Below are 22,326 nucleotides of genomic sequence, written 5' to 3'. Positions count from 1 at the left end.
TTAAAAATTGCCGGACAACCAACCCCCCGTTTACCCACTTTCAAATTGGGCTTTTATTTCATTTATCAAAGCTAAGAAGGTTCTTTCTCCATTGAGATTGCACTGCAACTGCTGGTGAATATAGAGCTAGTTTTCCTCAGAAAAGGCTGACCAAAACACAGGCTTTTTTTGCTTTTGTCAGGGCACAAAACTCTTCCTAATGTTAACACAATAACCAAGAACTACGAACTGGACTCTGAATATATATTATTGGATGTTTCTTGACTCAGTTTAACAAGAATAAAATTGCAATTATTTTCTTTTGTGTTTTTTTTTCTTTCTCCATTTTCCAATCCATTGCTGTGTTCCAATTTAACACAGGCTAATAGGAAAATTAAATTATAGAAAAAACAAAAAGTTTGAGAAAAGAACAACAATCTCCTATGAATACTTTAACATGCACTAGTGTAACCTGTAAGAGAAAATTTGCAGGTTACACGAACAACTGTATCCTCTGCATGACACCATGGCCTCATATAAATGAAACATGTTAGAAAAAACTCATTTTTTGTTTACCACTAGTAATTAAGAAGAAATTCCTCCTTTGGGCTTGGAGGAAACAGAGGTGATATGACTAATGTATATACACATAGGTCACAACAGAATGCACAGTCTTCCTAAAAGCTCTTTTCAAACTGAAAACATCAATAAAAGCTTCTTCATTTTTCTTTTGTCTCTTTTTTAAACTCACAGCTATGTACATTTTTACAAAGTATCTTTAAATATAGTTCAGGCTGGCAAGTCATCTCTTTGCACAGAACTATACGTACTTTACTGCATAGTCAGTCCTCCTCTTTTTTTTCATTTTTGTTTTTAATAATAAAATTCTATCTCCCCCATCTGGATTACAGCTTCATATGCTGGGTAAAAGCCCATGGTGATGTCTTTGTTTTAACAAGGGCCATTCATGGTATGGCACATAGAGAATTTTTTTAATTATTATTTTTATTTAAAAAAAAAACAAAACCAAAAAAAAACCCCCAAAAAATCCAAAACCCAAACCAAAACACCTGTACAGTCACTGGCTCTGTGTTCCAGAAGACTCTGCTTTGCTTGCTACACTCAAAACACCGTTTCAAGTGACTTCTTCTGGCCCCAACTTTCAATCAAAGTGGCTGAGATCTTAAAGCAGTTATCGTAACAGCAATGTACACTTTTCACATTTCACAGGGTTTGTAGTTGATCTTTAACATCAGAGAGTTTCTATGGGAAGGATCAGTAAGAAAATGAGACTGTCCTTCTCTTTTCCGTGATTTTACTTTAGATTTTGACAAGGTGTTCACTCGATGGTACTGTAATTTTTCCTCTTCTTTTTTTCTGTGGTTTTTTTGTTTGTTTGTTTTTCCTTTCTTTATTTTTTTCCTTTCTTCCAAGTGGCTTCTGAGGGTAGAAGGGGAAGGACTGAGCTATACCCTAGTGGTCGAATGTCCATGGGGCAAATTTGTACTGTTTTGTCCTCCACTGAAGGTGTTGAAAGTATGCAAAGGCTGCATTCCTGTTAATGTATTTGGGATCATGGTTATGGTGTTGGGTGTCATTAGCGGGATGTCGTCTGGGGACCTTCTCAAAGTAAGGGTGTAGTCAGGTGGGCAGGTGAGTCTCAGTGTGTCATGGGCCTGCAGGGATTCACACTCATGATCATGTTCCAGCTGTTTCATCTGCAGTGACATAATCTCTTCATTTTGTATGTGTGCGATGTCATTGGTTGTGTTCCTCTGGGGGCTGGGGCGCCTGTGGGTCTCGTGACGCCGCTTGTCCTTCTTGTAGTACAGTGCAGCAAAAGCTAAAATATTGAGGAACAGTAAGGATGCTCCCACAGCAATAGTAACGCTCAGCTCTGTGGAGTAATCGCGCTTATTCTCTATCAGAACCGTCGTGTCCTCTGGAGCTGTTTTGTGGGTGTCTTTTGAATGTTTGGGGTTGTTGGCGGGTGTCATGGCAGGACGTTTGGTGGCTGGCCACAATTTGCCAGGTGAACGTCGGGTCACGTAAGGAAATGATGTCATGTCAGGAGGGGGGACTTTAGTTGTTGTGGAAACATACTGAAATATCTCGTTCAGGTTGTGAAGGTGCGGTACGAGTTCCAACCAGAAAGCGACTTTTGTTGCTCGGTAGTGATCACGAACTCGGGGCTTCAGGCCAATATGCAGGTAAAGCTGGTCTTTAGGATTGTATTTGGACCAGGCCACCTCTTCAAAACGGTTTGGTTTTGTGTGGATGAACTTTGTGTCCTGTGGGACAGGCTGGTTTGGATCTCTAAAAAAATAAAAAAACCAGGAAATATTATAGTAATTTTAAAAAGACAAAAACCAAAACCAAACTGCTGAATAGAAAAACAAACAAACAAACAAAAAAACCCACAACCCCCCCCCCCCCAAAAACTGAAAATCAAACCAAAAAAATTAATAATAAAAAAAAAACCAAAATGAAACCCTTCCATTCTTCAGTTACTGGTTTATACAATAATGGACATAACCTAAATACAGAAATTAGAAAACCCTCCCTAATTTAACAGCACCTATTAATAAATAAATGAAAGAAACATTACTTACTGTACAGTGTATCTCAGATTATTTAATACCTTTTTACATGAAAACAGAGGAGGGATTGTGTTTCAGCTGCCAAAACCTCATGTGAAGTTCTGTGATTCAACATCATAGTACAAAGATGTCTTAGAGAGATACTAACTACTTTTCCCCATAGTAGAGGTGGAGATTCAGCTCTTCTCAAGGTTTTACATCAAATTTCTCATTTTAGATACCATTACTTCCACTTCTCTAAGTAGTAAATAAAAGCATCTATTCCCTGTGGCCATAAGAATTTACACCAGTGGTGAATATTAAATAAAAAACTTCAAAGCATGAAGTAGCAAGACTAATACATGTAACTGGGAACTATTTCTCTTTGTATTCCTTTACTGAGCTATTAGTTCATCTTTATTCAAGAATCTACTTACGGGAAATGTTTAAGTGTTTGTGTGTTGTAAATCTTTCTATCATTGGCGTTAACTAAGTTACTACTCAGAAGTTCCATGTGATCATTGCTACTAAATAATTCATTTTACTGGTGGTAGGGCAGTGAGCCTTAATTCTGTCCCAGTTTGTAGGGATGAGAAATATATTAGCTTAAATCAGAGAGTTTTACAGTAGTTTAGTAATAGTAGGGTAAGAGTAATACAATACTCAGGACTTCAAAATTGGTAACCATAATATTTAACTGAATCATCCTTTTCCCATCTTTTCTTTTTTTTTTCATTTCTTCTTATAGGTTCAGAATAAAGACCAACCAACGGCAAAAATATGGTTAATATCTATGTATCCACATAATTGCAGTAAACTTGACATAAATATAACTTTCTCTTGGCATGAAAAAATACAGGAATTTAAAATTGGTGCTACTGAGTTTAATATTCTGTTGTGCATGAGTTTGAATCTTCTTTTTCAGAAAAAAGAACTTTCTGGGACTTTTTGATAAATTATTCTCAGAGTACATGATTCATTTTCTGTGAATTACTCTGAGAACTTTACATTCCCTCTTCCATTCCCCTATGCATTAGTTTATTTTCTGTGAAAGTGATTCTAATATTTTCTTTTTCTTCCAATATACTGTTATGTATGTTACGGGAATACTAAAACCCACTGCTACAGATTTAAAGTATCTAATGTTTTTTCTCTTTTCCCATTCTTAAAAGCTCATGAACTTCATTGCTTATTTCAGCATTCCATTGCTGTTCATATGGAGCTTTTCCTTCATTTTTAAACCAGACAGGTAATTTAACTGTAATAATGTTATCATTCCCATACTTATTTGTTTGCATGGAAGAATTTATTTTTGCCTTTTTTTGAGTGAAAAGAAGAATATTTTTTCTGTATGATTTTGGTACTTTGGTTTAATTATTTTTGTGATTTTAGCTGTTTGGGATTTTTGTGTGTGTGTGTGTGTGTGTAGTTCAGTTTATTTTTAATACTGTACTATATAAAATCTTTCCAATCTCAGTCATATATAAACTAGAGGTTCCAGAACTGTGGATACTTCATCCATCCATTTATTTTCCATTTTATGTAATAATAGTTAGCCAGACTGTGTTAATTCTGATCAAGAATTAATTGCTTAGTAACTGTTTATCCTAGTTGAAACTAGAGCAGTAATAGCCACTTCAAAGCAGTACAGCAACAGACGTATCTTGCTACTTTGAGGGATTGTAATGTGTATTCAAGAAGGAAAAAAAAAAAAAAAAAAAAGAAGTAATTAGTTTGCTCTTCAAGAACAGAGTGAAATATCTGGCAAATCCAGAGAAGGTATCAGCCCAGTTCAATATATCTATTACTACAGTAGTTCAGGACTTAAAACATAAATTCTAAAGCAAAATACAAATCAGCAAGACTATCAAAATACAAAGCATTTTTCTTGTCAGAAACTCAAAATCCTGCAAGAATTACAGCACAAAATCTGTCTTGTGTCTTCCCTCTTGCTGTTCTGACTCACAGCACAAAAGACTAGGACAGATCATTCAGGAAGGAAATACATAAATTAAGGAACCTTATGTACACTGAGTTGCACTGGAGAGGAAGAAGCTGAGTACTCAATAATGAACCAAGCTGGACATACACTTTTTTTTTTTTTTTTTTTTTTTTGCAGCAGATGATTCCTTTAGCTACTAAACATTCTTTAAATTAGATTTCCCATCCCCTACAAAACAAGTTAATACCAACCTCCCTTTTTCCTTTCCCTCTCTACTGTTCTTTACCTCCAGGTCTCCTTTTTAACTGTATCTATTAGGAATAGCTAATTATGCTGTTGCCTCTTCTAGTCACAAGAAAGAAAATTATACTACATGATGCTAGTCTTGTATTTGAGGAGTTATTTATACAAAGTGGGCATGAAGCTGTCCACTGAAACAAAGAACAGAAAAAAACCCAAACAATCATGCAGCCCTAGAGACAAGTAATTTTTTCTGTGTGTGGGTATCAGAACTCTACCAGTGGCATCAATTCCAGGGCTGATCATTTAACAACTGGATAAATGGTCCAAATTTCTCTCTGAGTTTAGAGGATAAGTATCTAAACAATTTTTCCTCACAAGAAAACGGAATAACTAAGTCCAGTCCTAAAAATAGTATCTATTAATGCATGGATCTTAGTTGTTCAGATGAACAATAGTGTATCAAATATATTTAGTGGGTATAAATAAAACAATTTTTACCTTTCTCCTGTGTGCACTGGAGACAATCATGTGTTACAACTTATGACATCTTAAGTCTTTTTCTTGTGTAGCTAGTTGGTCAGTTTATCCTATTATGAATGCTTTTTTTAGTATTGTAGGATAGGCATAAAATAAAAATCTACATACGATAATTTCTCCTATTGCATCAGCTGTTTAACAGAATTTTTTATTAGTTTAATGTCAGTTTATGTTATGTCAGTTTTATGTTAGTTTAATGTCAAATTTGCTTTTCCTTTTTTTTCCTTCTCACATTACCCTGTGTTTTGGGACATCATGAGACTCAATTGTTTAAAGGCTGCTAAGAAAACTTCCTTTAAAAAACCTGCTGCAATCATGGTCTTAAAAGATATCATATTAATAATATATTTTCAATTATCTATTTCTTCTACTAATGGTTCTTATGAGGACTACATAACAACTTGTTTCCCAGTCCAGGTATTTGGCAGAAAGGTTTTTTTTTTCTCTTCATCCTACTGACAGATCAAAATTGATGGCTATTCTTGTTCATTTTAAACTCTAATTATTCATTTTCACCACTTTTAGAATTCTATTTAAACAGTTTCTTCATCAAAAAATGCCTCTGCCATGAATGGTCCGAACCCATCTCTCACATGATAGAAGATATACCATGGTCTTTAGTGTCCTATCTAAGTATTTTTTTTTAATGTGCAGAATAATTTCATTTCACCTGTCAGTTGTCTCCCCATGGAGGTTGGGATTTCAGACTGCATGGACTTTGATGAGTTTAACATACTGTTGTTTATTGTAATCCAATTCACAACTCAGGGGCTACAAATGTACATTCAAAGCATTGATTTGCTCTAAGGTGTCATAAAGTAAATGTGTCTGCAATGGATGCTGACTGAAGAGCAACATTCATTCCTGTTCACAAGGTGAATAAGTAGCTAATTGTGAAGGCAATTGTCAGAAGGAACTGAGAATTTCATAGCTGGTGATAATGGCAGAAAAATGATGGGGAATCTTATGATGGAGAATCTTTTCTCTAATCCTGAATTTCATAACATGCATCACAATGCCACTCATCTTTAAAGTAATTCTGTAACAGCATTAGCCATCACTCAGGACAATTAACAGTTATGTTATTGCACTTAAGGTGTTTTATTCTTTTGTGTCATCCTCTAACTTAATTGGAGAGCAAAATATCTTAACAGTCACATCCTGGGTCTGTCTCCAAGGCACTGACAGGCCCCTTAATTTATTTTCAGCAGTCCCCTTTTATCCATATAGGGAAAGAGAAAGAGGAAAAAACTATCTGGCATTTCTTTATGCTTCCACTGATTTCTCATGTTGTCACAATATTAATAATGGTACAGCCATTCATGCCTGAAGTATTGTATGTGACCCTTTCTTATCATAGAATCATAGAATCATAGAATTGGCTGGGTTGGAAGGGACCTCAGAGATCATCAAGTCCAACCCTTGATCCACTACCTCTGCGGTTACCAGCCCATGGCACTGAGTGCCACATCCAGTCTCTTTTTAAATATCTCCAGGGATGGAGAATCCACTACTTCCCTTGGAAATGGCAGCCCATTCCAGTGCCTGATCACCCTTTCCGTAAAGAAATTCTTTCTAATGTCCAACCTAAGCCTCCCCTTGCACAACTTGAGACCATGCCCTCTTGTCTTGCTTAGAGTTGCCTGGGAAAAGAGACCAACCCCCACCTGGCTCCAGCCTCCTTTCAGGGAGTTGTAGAGAGTGATAAGGTCTCCTCGGAGCCTCCTCTTCTCCAGGCTGAACAGCCCCAGCTCCCTCAGCCTCTCCTCATAGGGTCTGTGCTCGAGTCCCTTCACCAGCCTGACTGCCCTCCTTTGGACCCGCTCCAGGACCTCAATATCCTTCCTAAACTGAGGGGCCCAGAACTGGACACAGTACTCAAGGTGTGGCCTCACCAGTGCTGAGTACAGTCATTATCATTGGTTCCCACTGTTGGCTTGCTCCCAGTCAGCTATTATAACCTCTACAGGAAGTGAACTGGAAGAATACTGTTTTGTTTGACTAACAGAGAGATTGGCCACTGGAGATAATTATTTATTCAGACAAAAACATCAAAAAGAAATGCAACGGCCTCATAAAGGAGTTCACAAAAAATTGATTTCAAAATATGTTTTAATTGTAAGCTTGTGTCTTTCATTAAAAAGCCAAACTGAGGGTTTTGCTTCAAAATCAATGGTAGTAAACTAATTCAGGAGTATTTACCTGAACTAGAAAGAAAACAGGGATCCATTCTTTAGTCCTTTATCTTTCCTATCACCAGCTTAAGTAGAGCTGGATGAATGGGAGCAAAAGAAGAGAATTGTAACTCCTCAGAAGGCAGTAATTTTTAGAAACTGAGTAGATGCCTCTAATGAAAGCATGGCTTCCATCTACTCTGTGAAACTTCAAATCCTTCTTCGTAAGAGCGTAGCTGGCAGAGTATCTGCACACATGGCACACATCCCAATATATCATTCACTCTCCCCCTGCTTATGTGTCTGTGAAGGAGGTAACAGGACCCTAACTAACAGGATGTTTGAACATCCAAAATTACCATTACATTTAGGATAGAACTACTGGCAGCAGACTGAAGCTTTAAGTGCACCTCTTAATGAAAGTCTCACATATAATAGTGCTCATCCTGACAATCAAAAGCTGCATTTTCATGTAATTTTTGTGTGCTAATTGTAGCTTCTCACACCTCTTCTGTAAAATATCGCTTTCTGATATCTAACGTTAGAAACATAGTTTCAAAAGGGCCAAAATTACTGTTAATGACAAAAAAGAAACTCTAAAAAGTCATTGCAAGGTAGAAAATGGAGGATTAGCAAAATGCAGCTTTGAGTTATTTATTTCAGGCATGATCCATTTGCCAATAAACACTTTAATTGTTACCTCCTATTTGCTATCTACAGTAACTGACATCAAAGTAAAACACAACAAAAGCACTGGCCTTGTGTGGTGTTGTTGACACTCAGTGATTTTACAGGACTGACCTGCTCTTGAAACCCAGCCTTGGCAGAAGGGCCATTAAGCAATGTGAGCTTTTTAGCAGCGGACGGCACACCAGTTAAAAGCCCAGCACAGTTCATCAGAACGATGCACCACCTGAGTTGTAATTATATAATAAGTACCTGCATGCAACAGCTGGGGAAAAGTCATCAAGACTGGAAAATTCTCAGAGACATTAAAATTAAATAAATCAATTTGCAGTGTTAATGCTAAGGGCTCGCCTACAGTGAAATGTAGAATTAAAATAAAAAATCTTTCCGTTAAAAGATTTTTCAAATGTGTTGCCATGGGTACAAACACAAAAGCAAGACAACTTCTGTCAGAATAAGGATGGGAAAAAATCAATTTAAAAAAGGTGGAAAAACACCTCAAAACAAAACTCTCAGCAAAGCAGTCTTAACCCGTATCAATCTTCTTGATTGTTGGAGAACCTTAGTGGGCACATGGATCCAAGATTCATTTTAAAATTCCCATATTTCAGACTGTCTACATAGGAGCAAGACTGTAATAGAAGATATACCCCATTCCTGTCTCATCAGCAATGGTGAAGTTTCAGAAATAATTAATGGATCTCCCAAAGTACCTACTGTGCCTTTAGGTGTAGTATGACAAAAGGTTCATACCCAGAGAACGGGGTGATAGCATGTATAGCCTGATGAAATTAGTTTTCAAGTAGCAGCAGCTGGAAAGTGCTTCCAGTTACAAGAGAAATTACGGCAGCTGGGAATGTGAGAAGCAACCATCAGCTTCCCAGAATTTCTTAAAGATGACTTTTTATTCTACAGGGAATAGTTATAAAGTAATTGTAAACAATGAGACTGTGGAGATCTTGCATCTCATAAGAATTCCAATGATGTATATTTGAGGGTCTGAAGTCCTCTATGTATATGTTGCACTTCATCTACAAAAACAAAGGCAGACTGATGGCATTGCCATCTTTTTTGAGTGTGCAATACAGCCAGCATGTGGCATTCCCTGTCCATAAACCAAGCTTTAATCCTGACGTTTTTCCAACCCAGTACTGATAACTTCTTGCTGTGAAAAACATCTAACTATTCCAGTTTGTTTACTATTGTTGCAGTGCTGTGGGATTCCTGCATGCATTCTGTCTGAAATGCAGTGAAACAAAAGCTTTATTTTTGCCTTGTAAATTGGTTTGAAGCATTTGATTTTTACTCAATTAATGCTCGAGGTTTTTGTTAAGGCTGCAAAATCGCTTTCCCTTGAACATCATTTGGATTCATTAAAGGCTACATGAGCTGCTGAAGCCTCTGTTTCACACTAGGCATCTCTCAGTTTTTCTTATATAGCTGCACACCATTCACTGCAGTGCAGTAAAGCTGAGCCCAATCCTGCTATTAAACATCCATTGAAAAGATTTACAACCTCTTTGTGCCACAAGTATCTTTGTTTTAATTCAGTACCAAGACTCAAGGTTAACAAAAAAGCCCTTGCTGCTCAAGTAAAACACTGCAATGCTCTTTAAAAGAATGCTATAGGAAGAAAACAGAAATTATTTATAGTACTTTTAAATTAAGCTGCTTTGAGGTTTCTTTCCTTGATGTTTCCAACTCCTTTGCAACAAAACATTGATGTCTTTTTTTTTTTTTTTTGTAAGCAGAATTAATTTAAATTTCTACTCTTGTCAAAGCAAAAATTTATTGCAGTCTCTTCTTCATTCAAGTCAAGTACTTATTATTGCCATTATAGCCCTCAGAGGGAAAGATCTTTCCAGTGTCTGCCTTTCTTGTCCAATTCCTCCCTGAGTCCCCATCCCTGTGAAGGTCACTAAAAAAAGAACTTCCTTTCTTTTGTGACAGATAAACGCTATCTGCCTGACAGTTCCTTCTTCAAGTAGCAGACATGTTGCCTCTGATTTTTCAGTATCAGTGAGCCGCCTTTCTGAGACATGTTTTGTCTCAGTAATTGTCCTATTTTTTGGATCAAAAGTACAGTGCATTATTATTCTCACTGAGCTACTGAAAGAAAACAGTTTGAGGGAATACGCTAATTAAAAATCTATTAAATATGAATAAGCCCCAGTTAACTTCTGTTTTACAGAAATAATGCTTTACGACTGCAAGATCAGGGTTTGAAACCATTGCATTGTAATACTGACTATTTCAGAAGTATGCTATCAATAAAAGGGAATGCTGGGGGTCAAACTTACCCGGTTTTGGCAAAGTTAGTCCAGTATGTCATAACAACTGCACTGAGCATGACATCATTCTTGGAAAAGTTGCAATTGAACAGTTCTGTGGGGCCAATCATAGGAATCCCAAACACGTAAGGGACTTCATCACCATGAGCTGAATCGGCCCAGTTGGGTTTCATTTCACTTTGGCAATGGTGATAAAATGCATAGAAATATGTTGGAGATCCATACTGGGCATGCAGATCAGCAGTAGCAACAGCTGGAGCAACCCACTGGTGGTCTGTAAAAAGAGCAACCAGAGTCTTCCGTCTTGTTTCAGGGTTTTCTTTGTCTGCCCAGTCAGTGTACATGAATTTAATGGTCTCTCGCAGTGTATCTTTCCCTTCTGGATAACCATAGAGATTGTCCACAAAATTGGAGACAGAAAAGTCAAAATCATTGGGGGAAACACCATCTTCATTGTCTACAATGCCATCCACAAATTTTAAGCCTTCCCCTTGATTCACACCCAGCATTATATCATAGTTAAGGAATTCCCCTTGCTCCATGAGAATCTGAGGGTCGTCTGGAATCACGTCTCCATCTATCACAGGCCCAAAGGCAATGTGGTAAGTGGCTGGAGTGATGGTCTGTTGAATGAGTTCTTTGTAATTCTTATTCCGTAGACATTCAACCAAATCAGTAGTATCCAGCATGTCACAGCCCACTTTATCTGCCAGTATCCGAGTGTACTTGGCAGGCTGGTAGTTTACTGCCCAGCTGGAAAGAGCTGTTCCACTCTGTATGATTGCCTTTTGGAACAAACCTGCAGGTGCAAATTTTTAAATGCAAATAGAATTATATATAGTTTGATAGATAGATAGATAAACTTAAAGCAGCTTTAACTAAATAAACTAAATAAACCAAATAAAACAAATAAAGCTTTGATTATATAATAACTAAATATAAAATAAGTGTATACCAAAACTTCAATGTTCATATATTCTACACAATGCACCCTTTTGTAGTACCTCTAATAGGCTGTTAATTAAAATCTCTCTTGTTCTTGATACTGCACACATTAAACAGGAAGGTTTCAGGTTACTGTTTCAGGAACGATATTCATGCTTGTACTGCAGTTTTCTTGCACCTTTAATGGGAGCCCCCTGGCTTTAGCGCAGTGGTAGTCATGTAAAAATTTCTTTAGAGGAGTGGCAGGTACAAGCAATCATATCCTCTTTCCCATGTAAATGACACTCATAAATGCACTCTTCAGTAGTTTAAAGATCAGATGAAAATTACACTCTCATTTCCTTCACAGAAGCTGTAATTTTAAAAATTCTGCCCTGCTAAAATCAATTTAATAGGCCTGAGTTTTCTACTATGTTATATTTTTTTTCTTTACTATCTTACTTCTTGTTTACTGTTCTAATTTGGTGCATATGTGTTACCACTGCCTATATGTTGAATTGAAACATATTTACATTTTTTGGAAGAGTGTAAAGCGAGATTCAATAGTTCTTTCTAGTTGTTTCATATGCTCTAATATAAAAAGAGATGATGGACCCCATCTGAAGAGCTTCTTTGTATCACCAGAGCACTGAAAAGCAACTGGAGCTACCTGGTTAAACTGCCCCATCTGTTTTTTCCTGGGAAGATCACTAAAATGGCCTATGCCTGGGTCTCTTCAGCAAAGACAGCAACAGCTATGAAAACATTTATAGACCTTGCAGCATTTCTGAGAAAAAATGGCTTTGGTCAATATACCTTTGTGATGATTACTGATATTACAAAATGCCAATAATGTGACTAGTTATGTTTTTCATTGATCCATCTGCTTGGTTCTGGCAGGGCATACTCAACAGTGATTCACTGTACCCTATTTGTATCAATAGACTAAATTTACATACATAATTCTATGTATTTCCAAATAGGGTTTGTTTGCCAGCATTCCAAGTACAATTGCTTGCTAGGGCTTAGCCTTCTGACATAAGATTTCTGTCTCATAATGTGATAGGAGTAACATGGACTTATAAATACGATCGATATTTTGATCCTGTCTTCTTTTATAAATTTTTTGTAGATGTGATCTTGTCACCAGGATTATTCATGGTTCACTACTGATGCTATATCTTTGCTGTGCTTTGTTGGTTTTTTTTCTCTTGAGGGGTGAGGTGTTGATAGTAGAAATCCCACAGCTCAAATACTTGCCAAATCTTAGCTACTCTGTGTGGGATCACACTGTACTTGTGAGGAGTTAAATTAATTTTTAATAAGGTTAAGTAATGCTATTATTAGAAAAGTATCTAAATAGATGTTGGAAGTGCAGAAAAGAGTGTATAAAAATTAAAAAAGGTCACTGTCCTTTTCCTTTTTAATTAGGGTGAGTTCTTTCATAGTAGAGGCAGTGGAGACTGTTGATAAAGCTACAAAAAGTAAATTGTATGTGGCACTTCTTGAATGAAAATTCTGCTATAACAGCATTTAATTTTTCATATGAAAATCTTTATGCTGACTCCTATAAATCCAAAATAATAGCTAGTAGGTATGTTACAAAAATTACAGATTTAATGTAATTCTAATTCAACCTACCCAATAAGGCTATTTTTTGGTTAAAATTTTGGGTTTTGGTTTTTTGTTTGTTTGGTTTTGTTTTGTTTTGTTTTTTAAATGTGCTCTGCTCAGATTTGTTACCTTCTGAATAGTGAGAGAGTGTCAGGAGACTGACACAGGAAGCTCCTGCCCCAGATCCAAAAATAGTAACTCTTTTTGGGTCTCCTCCAAAAGATCCAATATTTTCTTCAATCCAACGTAAAGCTTGGATTTGGTCAAGCAATCCATAATTGCCTTTTGCAGCTTGGTCCCCGGTACTTAAAAAACCTGTAAGGCAAAAAAAAAAAGATAATTTTAGTTCACCAGACACAGAGTTAGCTACAGGCTATCCACATATTCACAACACATCTTCCCATCTTTTCATCTCTGGGCTTTTTTTTTTTTCTTTTATTAAAGGTCATGGTCCTAGTTAAATGTCTCCAGTGCAGGCAGTAGACCTCTTTCTGTATGCTGTTCAGGTTTGCTTTGTTCTTCCTCACTGCAGAGGTCACATTTGTAAAAAAACATTATTGTTTTTTTGAAATAATACTGTATCAACACAAAAATACAGCCTGAAAATTTGAAATATTTGATAAATCACAAAACTTAGGAAATAATTTTTCTGGAAAGACGTAAGATATCCAGTCTTCCACCAAGAACAAGGCTAATACATTAATTTAAATGCACCTTACCATGGACAAAAATTACTGTATTCGTGATATGGATAGGCTTACTCAGAAACAGAAAAACAAGGATCAAGAAAACAGTAAAAGGAACTGGGAAAAGGCCTAAGAAAAAATTACACTCCAATTTCACAGAGAGTATTTATTAGGCAGATAACAGGTAAATCCTCAGGCATTCAGCCTGTGGTTGGGAGATTTTTATCTCAACAAATCAGCTTTTGTCTCTTTCCTTGGAAATTGCAGGTAAAGCTGCACTGCTATATTTTCCTGTACTGTGGTTATCAGATTTTAGAAACAAAGCATGACACATTTGCTGCTTGTCTTGCAACTGAGTACAAAATAACTGAAAGACTAAGACTGAGATTAATTTTATTTTTCTGAAACCAGCTAAGATGAAACACTGTAGTTATCCACACTGCCTATCATTCACAGTTAAGACCTTGTCCTAAATCCAAATTGCCACATTGAGCCATGCACTTTTTTACTCCCACAGACTTTTCCTGTCAGAAAACTGAAACTCAGAAGTCTATTTGAAATACCTTACAAGATATAGATGTTTTCAGGTGGACATTGATGATTTAAGCATCACTGACAGCTGCTTATCAATACAAAACAAGGAAATTCCAGCTAATTCACAGTTCAGATAAATTTGCCAGATGAGGGCCCCAGGACTCAGGAGATCTGCAGTCCTGCAGAAGTTTGAGATAAAAGTCTGTAATCTTGAGCCACCCCAGCCTGCTGTGACAAATCTTCATACTACTAAGGACTGTAAGGGAAGCCTGAGGTCCTTAGGGAAAAAAAGTAGATTTCACCAGCTTCAGCAAAGGGAAACAGATCTCTGCACTGGCTGCAGCTATTTTTTCAGTGATGAGAAGAAAGAAAATGCACAAGTTGGCACGGATTCACAATATGAAGGAAGTGGAAGAGAAGGAAAGAGAAAAAGAGAAATTTCTTGATCTGTCAGATATTCACACCTGTTGGACTTTGAAAGTAACATTTTCTAGAGTTAAATCCCTACAATGAGATGCAAAATAAAACCTCCAAGTTTAAAAGCCAGATCATGTAAGGACTAAACTCTAAATATGAAATGCTGTGTGTCTTACATTATGGTGGCATAAACTTCTTCATCAAGGTTAACCATGATTGAATGAACTCTATTACCTTGCACCCCAAAAAATCTTTTTAACTTTTAATTAGGAATTACTAATTTAAATTACTTTTAAAAGTATTTAATATCAGTAAGGGTCTGATGAGTCCTTGTGTTTGTCACAAAACAGTTGCTTAAATTACAATAATACAAACCATACCCTTATTGCTAAATAGCATTGTATACGTCTTTCTCATTTAAAAGCCTATAATAATGACAAGCATAGTAGTTAGAATAGCAGTAACATCTTTTTCTATTCTCTAACAATGGAGAAAAACCAAACAAACTAATAATCCATAATTGCCTCCAATTTTTTAATAGATATGTTTTTCTCTTTTTTACCTTTCTCTTTCTTATTGTCTTTTTAAGACTATCAAAGAAAGAATAACCCATTTGCTGACTTTGTTGCTGCAGCTCACTGCAATATTCTATACTATTCTATAATTAAGCCTTTATTCAATCAGAACTGTGACCTCCCTGGGAGAAACTGACTGTTGTAACCTTTAAAGCAACATGGTAATTAATATTCAGAGCCTAAACATGCTTTAGCTCTTCTAGAAGCATCAAGCTAAAGCTGCTTGATCTTTCTGATTTTGAATTCTTTCCAAATATGCTAAAAGGTGACTGAGTAAAGCTGCAGTCAATGAAGATCTGATATTAGACAAAGGATGATCTTTTGTTTCTACAGTTCTTTGCTGTTTCTCATTAACTGTAAGAAAAAATTTTCTTAATTTAAAAACTAATCATCATGACAAATTGTCAGCCCCCCATGACACGAACTGAATTAATAAATCTATCTTTTACTGATGTGGATATATTTTCTTTAATGCTATGAATATTGGATAAAAATATTTTTTCAAAGCCATTTCAAGAAATTCAGGCAAGGACTTCGTATTTGTCCAGATACACATAACACTAACAGGTTGGTGGTTTGGTTTTTTTCTGGGTTTTGAATAAATAGTGTAAGAGCATGAATATATCAAGAAGAAATATCAATCACATCTGACATTTTTGTGTCACATAGAGCTCCATATCAGAGGATGGAGGATGGACTGTTAACATAGCCTGCTAAAAAATCTGAGTCTAATCTGATTTTCTTTTTTTTTTTTTAATAACATGACAATTACTGTGGAGAAAAAAAAACCTCAGAAGTAGCTTAAGCTTTCTAGGTATCTAAATTTGGATTAATTGAGTTCCCATCAAGTTATTTTCTTTCTCTGCAGAGAATAGACCAGTGTAGATGACTATCTTGGATCTGACACTTTAAGCAACTTTAGGTAAAACCAGTCCCTTCCTAGATAATAGAGTAATCTCTACTACAGGTGTCTCCCATCGCTCAGGACACATACATCGACAAAAGGGCAGAATCTGTTCTGTCTGCTACTGAGATGGAAATACTGGATGACTCTCCTAACTTTATCCCAGATTTCATGGATTGAACCAGTAGAGAAGTGGAATTTATTTAAATTTGAGGACATGTTTCATTGCTCCTTTTTGCTCTGCAGTAGCTATGCAGGAAAAAAAAATGAAGTTGTATCCTTCAGGAATTATTAACCAAGCCATGGGCATGAGTAGTAAATTCTCTTTAAGAAGAATAAAGACAAAGAAAATAAAACAACAGACCAACACCTTTAAGTTAAATACAGTAAATTATGACCTGAGAACTATGGCTTCAGCCTTAGAGATAAAAGCATTCACCAGGATAACTGCAATCTTGTCGCAATTTGTAAGGATTTTATTTCTATGTACTGATTTATCATTCTTTTGAAAATATAAAAAAAAAAAAATACTGTGACAATCTTCCCTCCTCTCCTCTCCTCTCCTCTCCTCTCCTCTCCTCTCCTCTCCTCTCCTCTCCTCTCCTCTCCTCTCCTCTCCCTCTCTCCTCTCCTCTCCTCTCCTCTCCTCTCCTCTCCTCTCCTCTCCTCTCCTCTCTCTCCTCTCCTCTCCTCTCCTCTCCTCTCCTCTCCTCTCCTCTCCTCGCTTTTCCTTTTTCTTCTATCTTCTCTTTCTTTTAGTTTCTCTTCTCTTCTTCCCTTCCCATCTCCCCTTTCTTACCCCTTCCATCCTTTCTGCCTTCATTTCCTTTTTTCCACAGTTTCCTTGCTTATCCCTTCCACGTTGGTCAGCAAAGACATCTGAATTCCTGTATCAACACCACGTGTAAAGAAAAGCTTATATAATAAAAGTATCTGTGATGGAAGGAAGTTGTCTGCTCCACACAAAGAACAATGGTAACAGTGATCAAAACCAGCTTAAATATGGGCTAATGTGTGCTAATTTCATTCTAATCTTAGCATTTTCCATTTGATATGCATGGTTACATGGGCTCACATACCCTTCCCTGTACTGCAAGCTGCCAGACTGTGATTGCAAGTTACTAGAAAATTAAGGCTAAGCTACAAAAACCACAAATGCAAAAGATTCCCCTGTTGTGTTTTTTTTCACAAGTGGGGTATTTCTGTAACTTTTTAAAAATAATAACAAAGAAAAGAAAAAATACTTCCTTTTATCAAGAATTAATATTTTGCACTAATCTACTAACTTTCAGGATAATTTGTTTGTTTCTGTTTAAATTTATTCTGCAGTAGATAGTCTAGTGGAAATACACAAGATTGATATGCTGTGTGAAAGCCAGTATTTTCTTACTGGTTCAAAACAGTATGAAAATTTATAAGTACAGTTTGGTACTGCTAAATTTCACTTACTGAATATTTAAATAGCACTACAAAACACAAGTTTAAACAGTTATATTTTATATTATTTTCACATATAAGGGGAAAAATTTAAATAATGAAAGATTAAATGTCATTCTGTTATGCATTTTTTTAGCTACTGCAATCAATTTTAAAATGCTTCTTCAAATGAGGTACTTCAAAAAAAAAGTCATGCCCAACAGTAAGGCACATTGATATCAAGACATGACAAGGAGAAATTAATCAGGAAATCTGTACAAAATCAGCAAGATAGTGTATTTTGATCTATTTGTCTCCTTTTTAAGATTTTTTTCTATTGTCTGGCTTCATGTTTCTTTTATCTTTATGTCACCTCATGACTGTTCTCCAGACCTGTTAGAATGATGCGATTTGTTTCCTAGGTAAAATTCTTACATGTAAGATTGATTTGTTCAGCATCTGATCAGAAATATGACATAAGCTATATAAATAAGATACAAGAGACTATTCTTTGAAGCATAATCAATTATATTTTTTGTTTTGACTTGTGAAATGCCAGAGTAGGACCATTTTAAAGCAAAGAGCAAATGACAAGCGTACAGCAAAGTCTTCTTATTTTCTTGTAGCTCTTGTCTGTACCTACCACATTTACCACTGTAAAAGCATACCTGATGAACAGAAATGTTGAAGTGTTCAGGTGTTGTGAACTGAAATCCATTGGGTATTACTGAGTGCACAGAGCCCACAGTTGGTTCAGGAAGTCCCCAAGATATAAACAGTTGGAGGATAGAGGAGTATCAGAAGGAATTAACATATAAGTTTGTCCTATGCTTCCCTTATGCTACTGTCAAAGCAAACTTGTAACTCAAGCAGTGATATGGCCTGCTATTCTAAAGTAGTGGTCTCAAAAAGAAACTGCTTTAATTTTAATTCAAAGTATGATAAGTGGAAAGAGTAGTGAACACAACTCATCTTACAATTTCCATCTGAGTTAGTAGATTATGTTAAAATATGAAGAATGGTGATGTCTTTAATCCAATTTTGTAACTTTGGCTTGAGTAAGAAAACAATTTCTTATGATTCTACCTTGGTGGTAGGTACATATTACTTTGTAAGATTACATTGTGAAGTTAAAACCTAAATCTGCCTATTTAGAAAGAACATCTCATTACCACATGTAGTACAAAAGAATGGTTCATAAAGAAGGTAAAGTGAGATTATTATAGGTTTCTGTATCGATTCAGTTATGGAATGTAAAGTGCATTCTTCACAGTTCAGGAGAATACATAGTCTTAAATACATAAAAGGCTTTTGAAAACGTCCTGTGAAGCCTGTTTGTAAGAATACTTACGGAGAAGAGAATATGATGCATTTTAAGAATGTTTAAAACCTTCTTATATACACATTTCTGAAGAGTGAAAAGCTTCTTATAGACCATAAATTTCTCAGAGCACTAGGGAGGTCAACAAGCTTCCCTCAGTTAAGCTATTATCATATTTCTACAACAAAATAGTTTTAATTAATACAATTGAAATTTGTACATGACACCTTAACTGCTTTTAAATGTGCTTTTTTCATTGTAAAAAGCTATGAGGTTAGGCCAAGGAATGTTATCTAAAGCATTAAAGATTGCGTAGTGCATACCTCTGAACTGTCACCAAGCTTTTGCCAGTTGTTATGAATGTAGATTTTTTAAAAAACAGTAAATAAAGATGTCGGAAAAAAAACACTGCAGAACACATTCATTGATCTGTTGTCTTCTTTCTGAGTATTTATCCAAATACTCACAAGTTAATCCTGCCACTACACAAGATACAATCAATAAAACAGTACATCTGATAAAAATATTGCTGTCGAATGCATCAAAAACAGCCTGATTAAAGCCATACCAAGCCAAACTAAAATCAATCAATTACTCTAGGAATGTTGTGTGTGATGACAAAGAGACTGACAAATACCTGGTGCACTCAGTCAGCCTATGCGTTGAAAATTCTCTCTAATGACTCATCTAGATGGTCAAATTTAAAGGCATTTAACAAAAGAAATGCACTATGAGTACAGAAAAAGAACTGAAGGAGCCACTACTATTTGTGGTGAGTTGACCCTGGCCAGCAGCCAAACACCCACAAAGCTCCAATGCAGTCTTAACTCCCCCCCCCCCCTCCCAAACACACCAGAAAGACACTAAAAGAAAATGAGAAGAACAGACACAAGAAAAGATACTGGGTAGGCATCTATCTGCCTGTGGGAGGTGGTGAGTGATGTTCTTTCAGGATTTTTTGGTTTTTTTTCATTGTTTGTTTTTTCTTTTTTTACCTATTACACTGTCCTTATCTCCACCCATAAACTTTTTTTTTCTTTGTTTTTTTTTTTTTCCTTTTTTTTTTTTTTTTTAAAGATTCCAGTCTTTTGAAGCTGATAATTACTTTGCTGTCTTTACAGCTTTCTGTAGGCCCTTGCAGGTACTGGAAGGTTGTTATAATGTCTCCCCAGAGTCCTCACTTCTCCAGGATGAACAATGTCAACTCTCTCAGCCTGTCTTCAGAGGACAGGTGCTCCAGCCCTTTGATCATCTTTGTGGCCCTCCTACAGTACTGAATTAATATACTGTTGTCAAAACCAAAATTCCTTTAAGTCACTGTGAAAATGAGAAATAAGAGCTCATCATGTTAACAGCTTAATTGGGTTATTTTTTGTTTAGTATTTAAAAGAAAGCTACCTGACAGCTTTTGTTGTTTTTATATAATTCTACTTTTAAGAGAAAATGGCATTGTAAACCCATGAACTTCCACAGAACTGTGAACAAGTTCACCAAAACATAAAATTCTCTGTTGGTCACGAGGCTGTTAGTATAATGGTAATATTACTTCTGCAAAAAGGCAGGTGTCCTCCTAATCCAAATATGTGGTGTAGTATTCAACCAAATTAAATCACCCAAAGTGCTGCTCCAGTGAATCTTGTTGGCAGTTTAGGTATTAGCCACCAGCACTGACATACTTCTGACTTCCAGTGTTATTTTCTTATCATAGCCACCTATTGTCTGCTAAGAATAATGCTCTTTGCTGTTTTATGTAAGAACTGGATGGCAACTGGAAGCACCAAAACTAATCACTTTGTCTTAAGTGAATGAAATTATTAAAAAATTAGGTTTTGCACAGAACTGCTATTTTGTACATATTCGATGAGGGCTCTTCTCAGGCCAATTTGAGTACATTATTGCCATTGCTTTTTCACTCTATTTCTTTGACCTGTAACATTAATCGGATACATGCTTATTATGTCCAATGGAAAACCAACTGGAATTGTTTCTGTAAATAAACTAGCTAACCAAACCAACACTGTTATGTTATCTAATAAACACAACAGAGCAACTTTGATTCTGTGAATTCAGTCCCATAGAGGCAGATGCAGTAGTGATGCAACAGATACCCTACAGGTAACACAGCACATCCAGTGTCTTACAGGGAGATGAGCTGAGTGTAAGGATTCAATGGATGGCAAAGAAATAGAAGAAGGATAATGCTCATTCTCTGCATTAGCCCTATAGTGGGAAAAGAGTCCTGCAAAACAAAAAGAAACTGGAGTGTTACTCCAGTTATGGATTAATTATGGCCACTTGCAGCTGTGCCTGTACCACCCTTAACACTGCCCTAGACATTTACAGAACAGTATCACTCGTTCTCCTTAGAATATGCAGAAAAATCTTCAGTGAACAAAAATGCCTCAAAAATGTTGTCAGTGACATGGAGGTAGCTGGAAAAAACTGTGACTTTCAGTGAGCTGATCTGATACAAGAGTTGCCCCACTATCCACAGGAAATCAAAGTCAGTTATGATCATATCCCCAGGCTGTAATGCATGTCCCTCAGAGGAAGATGAATTTTTCTGCCTCTGTTGCTATTTTTTGAGTGGGCCTCATTTTGAGCTGAAGACTGCATGCATAGTTGGAAGAATGAAAGCAGTAAACTATCAGAAAGCAGAAGAAAAATACATACTGAACAACTAGTATCCCCCTCAAGACACATAAATTAAAAAATAATTTAAAAAAAAAGAATAAAGAAAAAATATATTTTTGTTCAAGTGAACTACTTGCAGAGGTACTCACTTTTAAATATAAAAAGCAGGACAATGGCAGGAAGAGAATGTTGCACCTAATAAAAAATATGTTTCAGGTAGGTGTCCTTATGAGGACCAAACACTTGGAAGAGGGTGACAGTTAACAAATGCTCATAAGTGATGATCCCACTTGTCTTCTGCTCCATGGACATGGACAACCATTTTATCCTCTCAGTCACCTTTCTGAGTTGTAAAAGGCAGATATAATGATTTGTTTCATTGTGTTGTGTTGCTTCTGGTTCTCAGGTATAAACTCCATTCCCCTGAACTGGCAAACAATGCATAACACTTAGAAAGCTTAGACTATAAAACTTAAAATGAACTGTGCTTTTAATTGCTTTTTAAACCAGAAATATTAAAAGTCAGCAAAATATTGTACATCTAGAATACAGAATACTACCTTCAGAGTTCTTACCCATTTTTAATTAGAATGGAACTAACAATGTACCTGAGCAGATGAAAAGAACTAACTCCTCATTTTCCAGTCTGAATTTTTTCTTTTGCTATATTTATTTCATCTTAGGGCTGTAAAGGAGAAAAACTGTATTGCCACCTAAAACAATACCAAATATAAAGAGCTAAAGAGCGCGTTCTTTTTTGCCATAAACTTGAGAGAAAAACCTTGGTTACAAACAGATCACCTCATTTTATGTCCACAAATTTCAGTTCAGTTATTTGTGGCTGCTGCTGCTTCCTTTGTTATGCCTAC

General features: G+C 36.2%; 1 protein-coding gene across 3 annotated transcripts in view; it reads right to left on the bottom strand.

Moving 5' to 3' along the window:
- Positions 1 to 1,445: 1,445 nt before the first annotated feature.
- NLGN4X (neuroligin 4 X-linked) overlaps positions 1,446 to 22,326 on the bottom strand; it is a 119,909-nt gene continuing 99,028 nt past the window's right edge. For all 3 annotated transcript variants that reach the window (XM_008494746.2, XM_008494747.2, XM_008494748.2), the window contains 3 exons: positions 13,100 to 13,285; positions 10,442 to 11,231; positions 1,446 to 2,295 (listed from right to left, as the gene is read on the bottom strand). In XM_008494746.2, the coding sequence (XP_008492968.1) occupies positions 1,446 to 2,295; positions 10,442 to 11,231; positions 13,100 to 13,285 (1,826 nt within the window). The remainder of the gene's footprint in view (positions 2,296 to 10,441; positions 11,232 to 13,099; positions 13,286 to 22,326) is intronic.

This window comes from Calypte anna, chromosome 1, assembly GCF_003957555.1.
Source record: "Calypte anna isolate BGI_N300 chromosome 1, bCalAnn1_v1.p, whole genome shotgun sequence".
Lineage (NCBI taxonomy): Eukaryota > Metazoa > Chordata > Aves > Apodiformes > Trochilidae > Calypte > Calypte anna.
The sequence above is the reverse complement of the archived record's forward strand: the minus strand, read 5'-3'. Positions and strand labels throughout refer to the sequence as shown.